General features: G+C 40.1%; 1 protein-coding gene across 3 annotated transcripts in view; it reads right to left on the bottom strand.

Moving 5' to 3' along the window:
* Positions 1-18,554, bottom strand: part of WDR72 (WD repeat domain 72) — a 224,710-nt gene that overhangs the window by 89,438 nt on the left and 116,718 nt on the right. For all 3 annotated transcript variants that reach the window (XM_066341869.1, XM_066341870.1, XM_066341868.1), the window contains exons 15-16: positions 5,112-5,929; positions 1,608-1,699 (exon numbers count right to left, since the gene is read on the bottom strand). In XM_066341869.1, the coding sequence (XP_066197966.1) occupies positions 1,608-1,699; positions 5,112-5,929 (910 nt within the window). The remainder of the gene's footprint in view (positions 1-1,607; positions 1,700-5,111; positions 5,930-18,554) is intronic.

Here is an 18,554-nt window from a genome sequence, read left to right as displayed (position 1 = left end):
CCTTTTCAGTAGCGCTGTGAGGGCCCCTCTGCAATGTCATTCAGGTCATTCCAATGTATCAATAATATAATACACAACTTTGGAGGCAATATGCACATCAAGTCTGGAATATTATTCCTATTTTACAAATGCATAAATATAGTCCTTAAAGAAGTAAAAGCCATGCCCAAAGTTATATAAGCAGTAACTGGCCGAACTGGATCTATAAACTTTAGCTATCTCCATAATAACTGTTCTTTTTACTATTCAACTATTAATTCAAAAATATTTGCTTAGTTCTTTGCAGGCATTGTTCTAGGAACTGGGAATATAGCAATGCATAAAACTGTCATAGAAAGAAATAAAACCTATAAGACATATTTTACTAGCAGGAGGTAGATGGTAAATAAAAAGCAAAAAGTATATATACATATGTCTGATGGTGAAAAAGATTGTGGAAAACAGTAAAACAGGGCAAGGGATAGGTTGTTCTGGGAGAAGGGAGGGCACCTTCATTGATGAAATGGCATTTGAGCAAGACTTGAAGGATGTGGAGTGAAAATAAGGGGCAGCAGGCTGAACTCTGTGGAATCTGGGGAAAGAGAATTCCAGGCAGAGGAAACAGCCAGTGCAAAGGCCCAAAGATCTGCCTGAAATGTATGGGTGACAGTAAAAAGGCCAGGGTAGCTGGACCACCAGAAGCAGAAAATAAGCACAGAGAGGTAAGGTCAAATGGGGGTGTGTGCGCAATGATGTAGGTAGAAAAGCCGGGTCATCCAGTGGCTTGTGAGCTACCCTACATACTGTGGCTTTTACTGAGAGTGACAAAGAAGCCACCAAAAGGTTTTGAAGTCAAAGCATGAAGTTCTAACTTAGTTTTGAATAGAAAATTCCGGTTTCTTGATTGGGAATAAAGTGTAGGAACCAAAAATAGGAGCAGATGAATGGTTAGGAGGTTCCTGTAGTTATCAAGTCCAACAGGTGATTAAGGGTCAAGAAGGGTGGTTCTGTAGTGGAGAGAAAGAGTCAAAATCTGGGATATATTCTGAAGGAAGAACCAACATGATCACTAGGAGATTAGATCTGGGTATGAGAGAGAGGAAAATGTCAAAAACACCAAAGTTTTGGTCTTAACACCTGGAAGGCTAGAATTGCCACTTACTAAGATGTCAAAGATTTGGGGAGGTATCTGAACATCCAGAAGATTTCAAGAACCATTATATGACTCCCAAAATAGCTCTAAAATTCTTTCATGTAATAATTACTTATTTGGTAATACAGGTACCTATGCAATAAACTTCCTCATAAATCACATAAGACCTTCATTTAACATACAAATATCTCAGACTACTTTCAGAAAGTTTCAGACTACCAGGCATTTCAGGAACATTTGATGAAATCATCATATAACATGTCTTATAAGATATTACTTAATAAAAGTTTTCATCTATGTTTCCATATTGGCAGAATACAAAAATATAACCATTGAAATTCAGACTAAGTCAAACAATAGACACATTGCTCATTCCAAACTGTAGAGAGCTATCCAGTTACAGAAATACCAGTTATTTTATATCATAGAGGTAAAAAAAAAAGGAAAGAAAGAAACACTATTTTTAACGTCTTACCACTTCGTAAGTAACTGTAGAAGCTTGAAAAATGCAAAATATCATTCCCAGGATCTTTCACTTTGTTATGCACAGATTCCATTTTGAAAGAGCTGTTTAAAAAAATTTTAAAGGGTAATTTTGAAGGTGTATGAAGAATATCTTGAAAAATAAATTGAAGATATGAATGCATGATCACTTTAACAAATTTGGGAAGTGAACACATTATTTTAAGCAATGTCTTTCATATGAACCTCTTTGATGAATCTTATTTTCCCCTAAAACTCTAATCCTAATTTGTGAATTTTAGTTTACTCATATTTTCTTGTGACTCACTTTTACATGAGGGGCCTTGCTACTTTAGATCATGCAATTTGTGGCTAATGCAATATATTTTTGAATCCTAATACATTGACATCTGCCAAAGAACTCTCCCCAGGTGCCATCAGGAGCTGCTGCAGGCAGGCTTTCCTCTAATCCAGGGACTGCGTGGCCTCTTTCAGAGACTGTCCAAGCATGTTCTCAGAGGCAGACAGCTCTTTTCTTAATATTCAGTGACATCATGAACACAACTGTTAAGCAGAGAAGGGTTTCTCAATCTTCATGCATAACCACAGTAAAATGTTAGTGAAATGGTCAAATCTGTTGGAAGAATTTGGGGTGACAAATCTAATACACATTATTTTGATTTTCTGAGAAAGGACATGCAGTCTCATGTGATTTGCTGTTAACAATATTTGTATTAATGAATAATTCTGTAAAGAATTAATTAAGATGTAGTAATGATTTTGAGGCCATTTAAATGGGAAGGCATGGTGAAAGCATTTCATCTCCCTTAGAGTGCTCAAGACATACCTGTGTTTCACTATTTCATAATCAAGACCAAACTCAGAATAAACACCTCTGGCAAACAATAACTAAGTCCCTCACCTGCTGTGGGATCACAATTAGGCAAATGAATATAATTTGTTAGCAGCCCAGTTTTTAAGAATTTTTTTTTTTTTTTCTGAAGCTGGAAACAGGGAGAGACAGTCAGACAGACTCCCGCATGCGCCCGACCGGGATCCACCCGGCACGCCCACCAGGGGCGACGCTCTGCCCACCAGGGGGCGATGCTCTGCCCATCCAGGGGGTCGCCATGTTGCGACCAGAGCCACTCTAGCGCCTGAGGCAGAGGCCACAGAGCCATCCCCAGCGCCCGGGCCATCTTTGCTCCAATGGAGCCTTGGCTGCAGGAGGGGAAGAGAGAGAGAGAGAGGAAAGCGTGGCGGAGGGGTGGAGAAGCAAATGGGCGCTTCTCCTGTGTGCCCGGCCGGGAATCGAACCCGGGTCCTCTGCACGCTAGGCCGACGCTCTACCGCTGAGCCAACCGGCCAGGGCCAGTTTTTAAGAATTTGAAGACATCTTGGCCCTGGCCGGTTGGCTCAGTGGTAGAGCGTCAGCCTGGCATGAGGAAGTCCCAGGTTCGATTCCTGGCCAGGGCACACGGGAGAAGTGCCCATCTGCTTCTCCACCCATCCCCCTCTCCTTTCTCTCTGTCTCTCTGTTCCCCTCCCGCAGCCAAGGCTCCATTGGAACAAAGTTTGCCCGGGCACTGAGGATGGCTCTGTGGCCTCTGCCTCAGGCGCTAGAGTGGCTCTGGTCACAACAGAGCAGCGCCCCAGATGGGCAGAGCATCACCCCCTAGTGGGCATGCTGGGTGGATCCCGGTCGGGCGCATACGGGAGTCTGTCTGACTGCCTCCCCGTTTCTAGCTTCAGAAAAATACAAAAAAAAAAAAAAAAAAAAAAGAAAAAGAAAAAAAAAAAGGATTTGAAGACATCTTAATGATCACCTATCCCACTTACCTGACTTTGTCAATGTGGAAAGAAACATCTAAAGCATCAAGTGACTAGTCCAAAGCCACATAACTACATAAACAATAAAATAAGGATTCATGCCAGGGTTTTCAGGCTCTAGGATGACTGTATTTTTTTTAAAACCATACTTTAGGTGTTATGTAATTTTCTTAGTAATAGAAAAAGAAGTAAAAGAAGCCTATATGAAATTAAAAAAAAATCAAGTAAATAGAAGAAAATAGAGGATAATAAAGTACTAAAATTTTCCAGTCTATTTTCTCAGTTTTAAGGTCACACACAGAAAATGAAAAACCCAGTAACACAGAAACATTATAACAGAAGGAAGCACAACACGGAATCCTACGGAATCCACATGGACTTGCCATGCTACCAGACTGCAGGTTCACCGAGGGCGGGAACTTTGTGACAGTGTCTGGCACAGATATGTATGGAATTGAGCTCTTATCAAAGACCAGAAATGTCAAGGACCGTTTACCACCATGTATTGGGTAGTTGAAATAATATCTCTTTTGTAAAGGCTTTCTAGATGTTTCATGTTGCACTAATTATTCTTTTTACACTGATCACCTATAATATTTATACTACAAATGTTTTCCTTAGTTTCTTTACCTTACTTCTATATTTTTTTTGTGTTTCATGTGCATTATCTTTATCATTTAAATGAGCTCATATTCAAAGGAGAAATGTATTTATATTTTTCCTGTAGGCTAGTGCTTAGGACATTTTCTGTGAGTAGTTGGTGAATTGAATTAAATCTTCTAATGTCAGGCCATGAAAAACTACAGTGAAATTTAGCAGTGGGAAAGGGTAAACACTCAGAGTCATGGTTAGTAATTAATCAGGCTCTAGAATTTAACAATGGTGTTCAGCCTTGAATCAGACTCTAAGAAGCTGACTTCATCTTGGGGTTGGTATCTTCTCTCCATAAGCCTTAATAGCCTCACATATATAATGAGCAAGATAATAGGACCTCTAACCCAGCTTTGCTGTATATACTAAATGAAATCAGGTATGTAAAGGGTTTACATGGTAGACAGTAGATATTAAACACTCAAAAATAATACTTATCATTACTAAACTGTACTTTCTATAAATTATTGATGGTTTTTTTATTTTAATATTCCAATGTATAATTAAATGGTGGGATATGAGGAATGAAATTCTTAAACTTTTCCTTTCCTTATGATATATAAAATATATTATCATAAGCATTTACTTAAATGTTCTTTGTTCATATTTAATTCACAGTAACTATTACAATGGATTTCAAGGTGTATGCATACATGTATGTATGTGTGTATGTATGTAGCTATGTATGTGTGCATCTATCTGTATATCTATCTATCTATCTAACATCATCTATCTATCTGTCTATTGAATCATTCAGTGTCCAGAACTTTGATTTTTCTGGCACATATTATGAGAGCAATGGATATTTGTTGAATGAATAATTTTAAAACATCGATTTATTGCCCAAATTATCCTCAGATATCAAAAATTAAAAGAAAGAGTTTCTAAAGTGTGTTTGGAGCTAAAGGTTGCTGCACATTTATTCTTCATGTGAAGGAAGGAAAGAGAGGAAAGAGGCTAGAGAGTTAAATATAGCAAATAATATTTTTTTAAATGTCTCAAATAAGAATAGTCATAACGTTTAGGCATGCCTTACCTATCAATTCCACTTGCCAATTCTACAGGCATGTTAACGAATTTGTTAACTAAAAATAGTCTTCTTAATAAATAAGCTATAGTGTTTGACTCATGCAAAGAATCAGAATTATTTTCCAGCCCTCTTGCCATCCCAGCCTGATTTGGAAGAGTGGATATGTATTTATTTGACAAGTCCAAAACTTTTCTGGAAAACAGATTTACTGGTGAACAGTCTTTTTTCATTTCAGCATTGTCTAAATTCCAGCCAGGCAGCATCAATGAAAAGTGCTCTTCATTTGAAGCAAGTCCTAAAGAAACAGGGCCCTGCAGCTTTAAAATATTGAGATGCTTAATACAGAGATTATCGAATTCTTTATCCACTCCCCATGGCAAAAGGCAAGATAGGAGCAATTTGGCTGCATCTATTATGAGGTTGGCATCAAATTTTCTTGATGGCTTTGGGTGTGTCTTTTTGGAGCTCTTCATTTTCTTCTGCCTTTTAATGCCATCATTTTCTTCTAAAACTGCGATGGAATTATCTCCTTGGGCTGGGGTTTCACTAGCAGGCTTGGCTTGCGCCTCTGCTGAGAGAGGACCACAGGCAGTTTTATTTCTTTTTAGTGTCAATGTTTTCTTCTCTACTGTACTTCTGGCTCTTCGCAGGATCTCACTACCACTGAATGAATTAGAAGGGTCACTGTCACGGGTTGAAGTCGACAGCAGAAGTTCAAGAAGGTTTTCCAAGTCAAATAGAAGAATATGAAAGCCAATGTTACTCCATTTTGTCTTCACAGGCAAGACATTAAAAGGACCTGAGAAAGGCTTGTCATCAACAACCTAAAGGAGATTTAAAAAAACAAACAAAAAACCCTTTATGTGTCTATGTTTCAAAGTCCTTATTTTTAAGTGATTTTATTAAAGGTCTCATGATAGTAAAATGGCATAAGTATTTAATAGCAGTACAAGTAAAGACAAGGCATTTCAATTTTTTTCTTAACTATAAAAATTCCCAACTAAAAATTTGCATTAGGAATTTATCCTACTTTTTTTCATTTCTATAAATCATCAGAGTCCTATTTCCATTATATTTTTAAATCTTCACCAAAGCTGCTTGTATTGTAACTAATCTTTTATAGATATCTGCCACTTCATCTCAGAAAGTTGATAAATGTCATAACGGGTCAAATGGCAAAGTTGGTGGAAAATATAAAATAAATCTCATATATGTGAAAAAAAATTCCCCTCTAAATTAAAAATTATATATTCTAATATATTTAAACATTTTTTGTTTTTAAAACTTTTCTTTTCCTCTAAAAATATAAATTAGAACCTATGGAATAATATGGTACCAAATTGACATTCTTTTATATACATGTTCACATCTTCCTATCAACATAGCCATGGAGACACACAACAGGGAAAAAGTAGGTTTGAAAATAAAGGAGAAGAGCAGTTAGTATACTTGCAAAAATTTAGAAAGTCTCTCTAAAATTATTTAAAATTTTGTTTAAAATTTTAATAATTGGAAGTAACCTAAATGTTAACCAAATCAAATTGCTCTTATATTTTTCATCCTTTTATTTTTAATATTTTTAATTTTTTACAGGTACAGAGAGAGAGTCGGAGAGAGGGATAGACAGACAGGAACGGAGAGAGATGAGAAGCCTCAATCATCAGTTTTTCCTTGCAACGCCTTAGTTGTTCATTGATTGCTTTCTCATATGTGCCTTGACCGTGGGGCTACAGCAGACCGAGTAACCCCTTGCTTGAGCCAGCGACCTTGGGTCCAAGCTGGTGAGCTTTTTGCTCAAGCCAGATGAGCCTGCGCTCAAGCTGGCAACGTAGGGGTCTTGAACCTGGGTCCTCCACATCCCAGTCCGATGCTCTATCCACTGCGCCACGCCTGGTCAGGCTGCTTTTATATTTTTAAAAGCTCATCTTGTGGACCTGCATTTGTTATTTCTCTTCCTAAAATGAATTTGCCCTTATTATTGGCATGGTGGACTCCTATACTTCAGTTAGGTTCCTGCTCAATTATAAAGCCTTCCTAAATTATAAGGCCTCCTGCCAACCTATCTATCCTCTTCTATACTTTTTTTTCTTCTTAATACACATATTATACAAAATATTTGTTTACTGCATATTTTCTCCAAAACATTCAAAGACCACCTTTGCAGGAGTTTTGTATATTGCTTTGCTTCCAGTGCCTATAAAAAAAGACTTCTATACAATATTATTAAGGGCTCAATAAATATTTGTTGAATGAATGATTACCATTTGTATATAATGGGATACCATTCAAATATTTTGAAATAATGTTATAAAACTATATTTGTGAAAAAATGTGTTCTATAAGTTATAAAAATAATCCCCTTTTAATAAAACCATGTGTGTATAAATGTTTAGACATTTTTACATAGTAACATATATACATTTATATATAATATATACATCATATTTATGAAGGATATGAATATTAATATTAACAACAGTTAACCCTTTGAGTAATATGATCGTTCATGTACTTCCTCATGCCTCCTGACCATACAGATAAAAAAAAATTTTATTTTAAAAATGTGTAAGGCAACTTTTAAAAAAGGCAAATGTATGTTCTTCTTATTTCCATAAATTGGTTAGCAAACAAACATGATTTCATTTTTTTTTTTTTTTTTTTGGTATTTTTCTGAAGCTGGAAACGGGGAGAGACAGTCAGACAGACTCCTGCATGCGCCCGACCGGGATCCACCCGGCACGCCCACCAGGGGCGATGCTCTGCCCACCAGGGGGCGATGCTCTGCCCCTCCGGGGCGTCACTCTGTTGCGACCAGAGCCACTCCAGCACCTGGGGCAGAGGCCAAGGAGCCATCCCCAGCGCCCGGGTCATCTTCGCTCCAATGGAGCCTCGGCTGCGGGAGGGGAAGAGAGAGACAGAGAGGAAGGGGGGGGGAGGGGTGGAGAAGCAGATGGGCGCTTCTCCTGTGTGCCCTGGTCGGGAATCGAACCCGGGACTTCTGCATGCCAGGCCGACGCTCTACCACTGAGCCAACCGGCCAGGGCCCATGATTTCATTTTTTGAAAAGAAACTCACTCTAGGGGGTCAACGAATATGAAAAAACTCACTACTCAACGGGTTAATTAGAACAAGAGGATTTATTATTATTATTATTTTTGTGACAGAGACAGAGAGAGATCAGAGAGCGGGACATACAGGGACAGACAGGAAGGGAGAGAGATAAGAAGCATCAATTCTTTGCTGAGGCACTTTAGTTGTTAATTGATTGCTTTCTCATATGTGCCTTGACCAGGAGGCTACAGCAGACCAAGTGTCCCCTTGCTCAAGCCAGCGACCTTGGGCTCAATTGTTCAAACCAAATGAGCCCACACTCGAGCTGGCAACCTCAGGTTTTCCAACCTGGGTCCTCTGCGTCCCAGTCCAGTGCTCTATCCACTGTGCCACTGCTTGGTCAGGTGAATAAGAGGAATTTTATACTTTTTATCCTATCGCAGCAATTTTCGGATTTTTTTTTTTGTAGTGATGATATCTATTTTATAATCATAAAAATTTTTTTAAAAACAAACCATTAAAATTTTTAAAGATAAAAACCAAAATGGGGATAAACTTAAAATATACTTTTATTTTACCAATAAGATAGTATAAGGGTTAGTATAATTATTAATAAATAATTTTTGCAAATAAAAGATAAAAAAAGTACACAGACTGAAAAGTAGGTAAATAACATCAATAGCAATTCAAAAATAATAACATTAAAATTAAAAATGAAAAAATATTTACAACTAGTAGTAACCAAGAAATAAAATTAAGATAGTAATACTATTCACTACCTATTAATTTAGTAAAAAGAGTTTTTTACATTATTTTATCATGTAACGTTTAATACATATAAAATAATGTATAAACCATACATTTAGTTCTCTTATACACTTCTACTTCCCCAAAGCTATAATCTTCTGTGGCCAGATCATTTAGACCTCCTCAATTATTGGGCCAATGAAAACCATACAACAATTCTAGAAATATGACACATTGCCTGACCAGGTTTAATCTTCTCATTTTGTGATCTGTAGAGACACAATAGGCCCATTGCACTGTTGTAAACAAATCTGTCCTGAAATTCAGTTATGTTAAGCCTCAAGAATAACTGGATATTTTATATTCTTTTCAAGTCATAAATAATATTCCAAAGTAATTTAACATACTGAAAAATTATTTCCCATTTGGAAATAATTCTATAAGCATAAACCATTGTTATATTTTAATATACTAAAATGATTAAATATCATCATTCTAGCCTGTTATTATTGAATTTTCTCTTTTAAAAATAGTAAGTATATTGTTAAAGTCATGTCATCAAAGTCCTTTAAAAAGAGTACCATTATTTTAACATAATTAATAAAGAATAACAATAAATGCTTATAATATTAATTCTTAAGTATTTATATATATATAGATTGGGCATATACTATATTTGTAATGTTTAATAAAAGATATAATAAACCTTATGCTTATTTATATTTATGTTACCTATATTCAATATATTCCTCAGGTAAGAATTCTATTAAAAGTATCCTGCTAAATCATCACTGAATGACGGATTGCAAAAAAACAATTATATTACTTCTAGAATAATAAAGCATACCTAAACCATCATTATAACAGATTTGGGAAAAATTCATCAACATAGTTATAATAAATTAAGTCTAGAACAATTTTTTAAATACAAAAAGTATTTTATTTAATGTATGTCATTGCAAACACTTGAGACTTTTATAATTTTATTAACCAATATCACCCCAATAAATTTAATTTAAAAATTTTAAATGTAAGTGTTAAATATAATTTTTTTTAGTTCACATTATTTAGAGAATGCTCTCTGATTGCCTGGTAGATAACTTTCAAAAATGTGCTGTTCAGACTTTGTGTACATAGAGAAGGTGCTGGTACCCTCACTGGTTGGCTCAGTGGTAGAGTATCAGCCTGACGTGTGGATGTCCTAGGTTCGATTCCCGATCAGGGCACACAGAAAATGCACTAATCTGCTTCTCCAACCCTCCACCTCTCGCTTGCCTCTCTCTCTCTTCTCCTCCTCTTCTGCAGCCAAAGCTCAATTAGAGCGAGTTGGCCCCAGGCACTGACGATGGCTCCATGGCCTCTGCCTCAAGTACTAAAAAGTGGCTTTGTTTGCAATGGGGCAAATACCACAGATGAGCAGAGTATCAACCCCTAGTGGGCTTGCCAGGTGGATCCTGGTCAGGGCACATGCAGGAGTCTCTCTCTGCCTCCCCTCTTCTCACTAAACACACACACACACACACACACACACACACACACACACACACAAAACGTGCTGGTATTTTCCCTGGTGGCATATCACTTTTACTCCCACTCTCTGAGGTTCTAGGTTGAGAAAGTGGTGTTTACAATCTGGAGAGCAGGTGGTGTTTATCTGGAGAGCTGGAGGGTAGCAGGAAAGGACAACCTTCCATTCCAGCCTCTGAACTGTGGTGAGGCTGGGGTGCAAAGTGGTACTGACATAGTTATGTGTGAATGCTATAATAGCAGGTGAACAGTAGAAAGGGGCACACAGAAATGAGCCCTTTGTCTGGAGCACAAAGACTTTGGGAAAAGCTACTGAGTCAGAAAGTCGGCAAGTTGAATCCCAGATGGCCAGCGGGCAGACATTATTCTTCTACTCCCCACAAGATGAAGAATAATTGACCAGGAGACTAAAGTTAGCAACACAAAATTCAAACTTTCAACAAACCAAAATACATATAACAAGGAAAACCAAAGGACCCAAAATTGGGGGGGAAAAATGTAATTGGTCTGAAGGTATAAGTCTAACACCTTTATACACACAAAAAAAGTCTATTCATTTTTTTCTTTCATCCCACTGTGTTCAGCTTGTGCCTCTTCCTGTTCTGACTCAGAAAGACAAAATAGTTAAACAAGACTAGTTTTAGCCCGTCTTTGATGATAAAAATGCCCTAACAACATATTCTGATAAAACTTTTCTCTGAAAAATAGTGGATACCCCACTGACTTTGTCATAAAGGATTTGACCTGCCCAATCTACCACAACCATAAAATATAGTGTGTTTACAGCTGTGAGTATGAGAAACAGAGTTTATTCTTAAGTAATAGTTGTATTATATTCCATATGAACAACTGTAAACCCACTTTTGCCCCATTCTATACATACAGCCAAACCCTTGCTTAAAACTACCTCTCTCTCTGGTGTCCTGGGTTCAGTCCTGGTCAGGGCACATAAGAGAGGCAACCATCTGCTTCTCTTCCCCCTCCCTCTCGCCTTCTCTCTCTCTTCCGCACTTGCAGCCAGTGGCTTGATTTGTCTGAGCTTTGGTCTCAGGTACTGAATGAGGATAGCTTGGTGGATTTGAGCATGGGCCCCAGAGGAGAGTTGCCAGGTGGATCCTGGTTGGAGTACACGCGGGAGTCTATCTCTATTTCCCCTCCTTCAACTTAAAAAATAAATAAATATAAAACTACCTCTGTCTTCTCACTTTGCAACTTTGTGCAATAATATCTAGTACAAATATTTAAATACTCAGTGAGAAAACATATAGAAATAGCTGCAAAAATATTTTAAATATTTAGTTATGGTATAGTAACAAGAGTTTAGAAATCATCTAATCTGACCCTTTTCCCTTTAATGAAGAGAAAATGAGAAACAGAGAAGTAACTTGTTCAAAACTATCCATTTGGTGAATAGCTGAGGCAAGATTCCAAATCTATTCTTATGATTCTTCTTCAGATGACATTCTCCACTCAAATTTTTCAAAGAATGGAATCATGTTTCTTATTCGTCATTTTAAATATATGTAAACCATTCAATATGAACTTTTGCATCTGATTTCTTGTACTTAAGTGTAGTTTTGGGGACCTATACTGTACTATGTATCAATATTATATTCCTTTTTTGTGTGTGTGACAGAGAGAGGGACAGATAGGGACAGACAGACAGGAAGGGAAAAAGATGAAAAGCATCAGTTCTTTGTTGCAGCACCTTAGTTGTTTATTTTATTTAATTTCTAATTTTAATTTTTTTTGCATTTTTCCGAAGCTGGAAACGAGGAGGCAGTCAGACAGACTCCCGCATGCACCCGACTGGGATCCACCCAGCACGCCCAACAGGGAGCGATGCTCTGCCCCTCTGGGGGGTCGCTCTGTTACATCCAGAGCCATCCTAGCGCCTGAGGCAGAGGCCACAGAGCCATCCTCAGTGCCCGGGCCGTCTTTGCTCCAATGGAGCCTTAGCTGCGGAAGGGGAAGAGAGAGACAGAGAGGAAGGAGAGGGGGAGGGGTGGAGAAGCAGATGGGCGCTTCTCCTGTGTGCCCTGGAGAGGAATCGAACCCGGGACTCCTGTGCACCAGGCCGACGCTCTACCACTGAGCCAACCGGCCAGGGCCTTAGTTGTTTATTGATTGCTTTCTCATATGTGCCTTGACCGAGGGGTTACAGCAGACCGAGTGACACCAGTGACCTTGGGCTCAAGCCAGTGACCTTTGGGCTCAAACCAGCAACCATGGGGTCATGTCTATGATCCAACACTCAAGCCAGTGACCCTGGGGCTCAAGCCAGGGAGCCCAAGCTCAGCTGGTGAACCCATGCTCAAGCTGGATGAGCCCACACTGAAGCTGGATGAGCCCATGCTCAAGCCGGCGATCTTGGGATTTCGAATCTGGGTCCTCGGCATCCCAGTCCAATGCTCCATCCACAGTGCCACTGCTTGGTCAGGCAGGAGTGAAGCAATTTTAATCAAGAAACCATATTTTTGGCCCTGGCCGGTTGGCTCAGCGGTAGAGTGTTGGCCTAGCGTGCGGAGGACCCGGGTTCGATTCCCGGCCAGGGCACACAGGAGAAGCGCCCATTTGCTTCTCCACCCCTCCGCCGCGCTTTCCTCTCTGTCTCTCTCTTCCCCTCCCGCATCCAAGGCTCCATTGGAGCAAAGATGGCCCAGGCACTGGGGATGGCTCCTTGGCCTCTGCCTCAGGCGCTAGAGTGGCTCTGGTCGCAACATGGCGACCCCCAGGATGGAAAGAGCATCGCCCCCTGGTGGGCAGAGCGTCGCCCCATGGTGGGCGTGCCGGGTGGATCCCGGTCGGGCGCATGCGGGAGTCTGTCTGACTGTCTCTCCCTGTTTCCAGCTTCAGAAAAATGAAGAAAAAAAAAAAAAAAAAAAGAAACCATATTTTTTGCCCTGGCCGGTTGTCTCAGTGGTAGAGCATTGGCCTGGCATGCAGGAGTCCTGGGTTCGATTCCCAGCCAGGGCACACAGGAGAAGCACCCATCTGCTTCTCCACCTCTCCCCCTCTCCTTCCTTTGTCTCTCTCTTCCCCTCCTGCAGCCAAGGCTTCATTGGAGCAAAGTTGGCCAGGGCACTGAGGATGGCTCCGTGGCCTCTGCCTCAGATGCTAGAATGGCCCTGGTTGCAATAGAGCAATGCCCCAGATGGGCAGAGCATCGCCCCCTGGTGGGCATGCCGGGTGGATCCCGGTCGGGCGCATGTGGGAGTCTGTCTGATTGTCTCCCCGTTTCCAACTTCAGAAAAATACATAAAAAAAAAAAGAAATCAAATTTTTTAACTTAACTTCTGGTGTGAGGTACTTGAAAGTGGAATTTTTGTCTGATTCTTTTGGTTACTTCTCAAATCAATTACAAATAGTATATACTTAAGAAAATTAATGAAAGATTTTTAAATCTACACAACCAGAAAATCACATGCATAAAATAGCAGTTTGTTTTCCACTAAGAGAAAAAGTGAATAAAAGTAAGCTTCAGCCTCACTGTCACCACATGACCAACACAAAACTAGGAACAGTTCTTAAGATATGTGTGGCTAATCTCTTCTTATAACATTAGACAAAGTCTTTGTTTAGGGGTGAGATGGAAAAAGTTCAGCACCACAACAAGGCTATCTAAAGGCAGATCTGTCACTGCCTTTAGTGCCTCAGCAAAGTCAGAGATTCTCAGGTCTAACTTCTAATCTAACAGGGCTTTCTTTTCCTTTCATTCAGACAACAGAGGGTTACCCTAAAACAGAAAAGTGTACAAGGACCCCTGACATTTCTACTCCATTGCAACATGGCAAAGCCTTCCTTAAACATGGTCCCGGAAGTCAGGAACAGTGACATTGAGTCACTGGTACCACAAATGTTCTTTTAGGTTTGTGATCAGGATTTTATGTTTCTCCTCATCACATTCTTTGTGTGGCGATGCTTTTCACCAAATCACAGGGAAATATACTGAAAAGTCAGACAAATATTCTAAGTTTAAAATATCAAGAAGGTATTACCTGTGCTCTAAAATATGCTTATTAAACCATGGTGCAGCACCAGCCTCGTTCCTAAGCAAGTCTGTTCTGTCTACTGACATCCCAGGAGGCATTCTCCAAGTGAACCAGGCATACATTTGGATAACATTTTTTCCTCTTTTCTTAGTTTCTCTTTCTTCAGTGCCTCCCACACCAAGTCCTTGCCTTTACATTTCATTAATCATTCAGTCATCTATCTATCCATCAAATGTTTACTAAGCACCTACTATGAGCTGCTTGCTGAGCCATCTGTGAAAGACTCAGTGGTGGGCAAGACAGAGTCCCTGAAGCATGCAGCCTCCAGTGAAGTTCCTCTCACTCGAATTCTTTCCCAACCCCTTCTCCTAATGGCAATCTGTGCTTGGCACTAGTGCCTGATTCCTCTGCTGTGATCGTCTTTTCGTCTTGGTCTTTCAGCCTTTTCTGCTTTCTCTGCCTCTTCTCACATTGAGAATGCCCAAACACCCATCAACAGAAATTCTACCCCTAAAGAAAGCTCATTTTCCCAAGAGACTTAAACCTCATAAACCTTTTCTAATCTCCCTTTCCAGTTGTAATCTTGCTTTTCTTGGATGTTTCATGACACTTTTTTTTTTCAATTTACCTTTTGTCATCATCGTATGTATATATAAGGATACTTATTTTTGTTGATTATGGTCTCTAAAAAGCTAGCTTATCTCAATCTCAGTGCGTTACACAATCAAGAATTTGTTCTGCTGAAATTTCAAAAATATGAGATTTTTGTAAGAGACTTCATTGAGTGCAAAAGTGCTAGATGAGCTGAGTTACATAACCATTGAAGGTAAATGCACTGATTACATTCAGTACTGAAATATAATGGCCGAAAGATGTTATCCCAGGTCTTTTGGGAAAATAACAAATAAAAGTCAGGGCATTTTTAAAAGCTATTATTAAGTATATGTTTGTTTACGGTAATTTGGGATTCAGCCCTTGGGTGTTAATTCTGCACATCTCCACAAACCCATCGCTAACCTCTGTGTGACCAGGGAAATTCACTTAAAAAACTGTCTCCTAAGTGAAAAATAAGTGTCTCACAACACTAACCCATTTAAGCACCTAATTACAGGGTCAGTCAAGAGTCAACCTGCTGCATAGCAGACTGCCATTGTCAGTGGGTTCCCATCTACCCAGGGCTTCGCTCAAGATGCCCCACTTTTGGCATATTTGTATATTTGTATATCATTGATTTGATTTTGAAGTATGTCTTCTCAAAATCTTACCAATGCAGAATTTGGGGTAATTTGGAAAAGAACAAAAGCATTTTATAAGTAAGCCATTTTTCCATAGGTTTCAAATAAAAACCACTGTTTTCTATCCTTTCTCTAAAAACACCTGAACACTTTTCTGGTTCTCTTAAAAAATTCTTTTTCTTTTTTTTTTTTTGTATTTTTCTGAAGCTAGAAATGGGGAGAGACAGTCAGACAGACTCCCGCATGCGCCCGACTGGGATCCACCCGGCACGCCCACTAGGGGCGACGCTCTGCCCACCAGGGGGCGATGCTCTGCCCCTCTGGGGCATCGCTCTGCCGTGACCAGAGCCACTCTAGCGCCTGGGGCAGAGGCCAAGGAGCCATCCCCAGCGCCCGGGCCATCTTTGCTCCAATGGAGCCTTGGCTGCAGGAGGGGAAGAGAGAGACAGAGAGGAAGGAGGGGGGGTGGAGAAGCAAATGGGCGCTTCTCCTATGTGCCCTGGCTGGGAATCGAACCCGGGTCCCCCGCATGCCAGGCCGACGCTCTACCGCTGAGCCAACCGGCCAGGGCCTGGTTCTCTTAAAAATTTTTGAAGTAGAATTTCAGGGTGAATAAGTATATACTTTTAAATTATTAAACTGTGCTCCACCAAGGTTATTTCAAACCACACTTCAATCAAAAGTAAATGTTATGTTATTTTGTTAGAACCATTAAAGAGTTAATATTTTTATAATAAATAAAAATATTTATTAATCTATAAAGAACTTCACATTGAGGTATTTAGTAAAAACAAACAAACAAACAAAAAACATTAATGACTATTTGTACTTTTCTGTGATAAGTATTGATCTTTGCCTAATTCCCTATTTTACTATTCATGTTTTCTTTATCAATTTGTTAGAGCCCTTTTGTATGTAATGGTATTAATATTGTATTGAATATATTGCAAATAATTTTCAAATCTCAACAGGCTTTAAATTTTTAGATTGAGGGCTTTCAATATATTTTTAAAAATTTAATAGATTTTTCCAACATGGCAGTGGAGTAGGCAGATGCACAGACTGCCAGCTCACACCACCAAACTGGATTAAAAATTAATTTAGGAACAATCACCATGAAAAACCAACTTTAGACTAAAAGAATAGGTCTCAAAAACCAAGGAGCACAGAAGAATCCACACTGATCCTGGTAGGGAGTGGGGGGGCATGGTGGGGGCTTCCCTGCTCTCAGGAGTGAGGGGAGCCTGAGGCTGAGAGTCCAGAAGGGCTCTCATTACAAGGAGAGAGACCCTGAGAAACAGGGGCCCTCAATCTCAGAACTGAAGACTGTAGTCCAGGGATTGGAGCAGACAGATGGAAAGCATTGAGTGAGGAGAAGAGTGAATGTTCTTTATGTGGGAAGTGGCGGGGGTACCTTAAAGGGACAGAGCAGAAAATATCACTCACAGCCACTTGCCTGGGGCTCTGGGGGCAAGGAGGTCTGAGAGGACTGGCTTGTCTTCCATGAGGAAAGTGGGGAGAGCGAGACAGATGGTGACAGGGAGAGTATTGCTTTAGCTGACCTGAGAAGCTGACTCATTCTCCAGGGTGGAGGTGGCCATAGCTGGGGGAGGGGATGATCCCTCTATACAGCACAAGCATAAAGTGGTTCTGGGTGTTCCACCTCCAAAAAGCTCTCCAGCTCCAATCAGCATGAAAGATACAGCCAACAGCAGGAAGTAAGGGGGAGGGGCAGTAACTCAGGCTTCGAGGAAGATCTGAGATACACCTCCTCCTACTGATACCGAGAATGCGCCCCAACCCCAGAGAGCAGCTGGCATAACGTGCCTTCAGATTCTCAGAGGTCACAGCCATCACATTCCTGGATATAGTTTCAAATAAGCCCCTTGCTGAGATCACTAAACAAGCTGAGTTAAGTAAACTGAAAACAGACAAATCAAGACATTAAAGCGGCTCTTCAACAACTCAAACAAATTTGCAAGCCACAAACAGAAACAATGGAATGACAGCAGAACTTAAGTCATATGAATCAACAAGAAAAATCCCCAGAAAAAGATATGGATAAAATGGAAGAAATCAAATTACCAGATGCAGAGTATAAAATATTAATTGTTAGGATGCTTAAGGATCTCAAAGCTACAATGGATGGACATAAAAAACACCTAAATAAAGAAATTGTAAGCATCAAGAATGATACGGAAATCATAAAAAGAACCAGAAAGAAATGACAAACATAATATCAAAATAAAGACTACATTAGAAGAAATTAAAAGCAGGCTGGATGAAGCAGAGGATCAAATCAGTGACTTAGAGGACAAGATAAGCAAAAGCATGGAAGTAGAACAGCAAAAAGAAAAGAGGCTCAAAAAATCTGAGGAAACTCTAAGAGAGCTCAGTGACAACATGAAGAGAAACAATATCTGCATAATAGGGATTCCTGAAGGAGAAGAGAAAGAACAAGGAGTAGAGAATCTGATTGAAGAAATTATAGCTGAAAATTTCTCTAAATTGAAGCAGGAAAGAGTCACACAGTTTCAAGAAGGAGAGAGAACCCCATTAAAAAAGAACCCAAAGCCCTGGCCGGTTGGCTCAGCGGTAGAGCGTCGGCCTAGCGTGCGGAGGACCTGGGTTCGATTCCCGGCCAGGGCACATAGGAGAAGCACCCATCTGCTTCTCCACCCCTCCGCCACGCTTTCCTCTCTGTCTCTCTCTTCCCCTCCCGCAGCCAAGGCTCCATTGGAGCAAAGATGGCCCGGGCGCTGGGCATGGCTCTGTGGCCTCTGCCTCAGGCGCTAGAGTGGCTCTGGTCGCAATATGGCGATGCCCAGGATGGGCAGAGCATCGCCCCCTGGGGGGCAGAGCACCGCCCCTGGTGGGCGTGCCGGGTGGATCCCGGT

This window comes from Saccopteryx leptura, chromosome 6 (genome assembly GCF_036850995.1).
Source record: "Saccopteryx leptura isolate mSacLep1 chromosome 6, mSacLep1_pri_phased_curated, whole genome shotgun sequence".
NCBI classification, from domain to species: Eukaryota; Metazoa; Chordata; class Mammalia; order Chiroptera; family Emballonuridae; genus Saccopteryx; species Saccopteryx leptura.
This window is presented reverse-complemented; position numbering and strand designations above follow the sequence as displayed.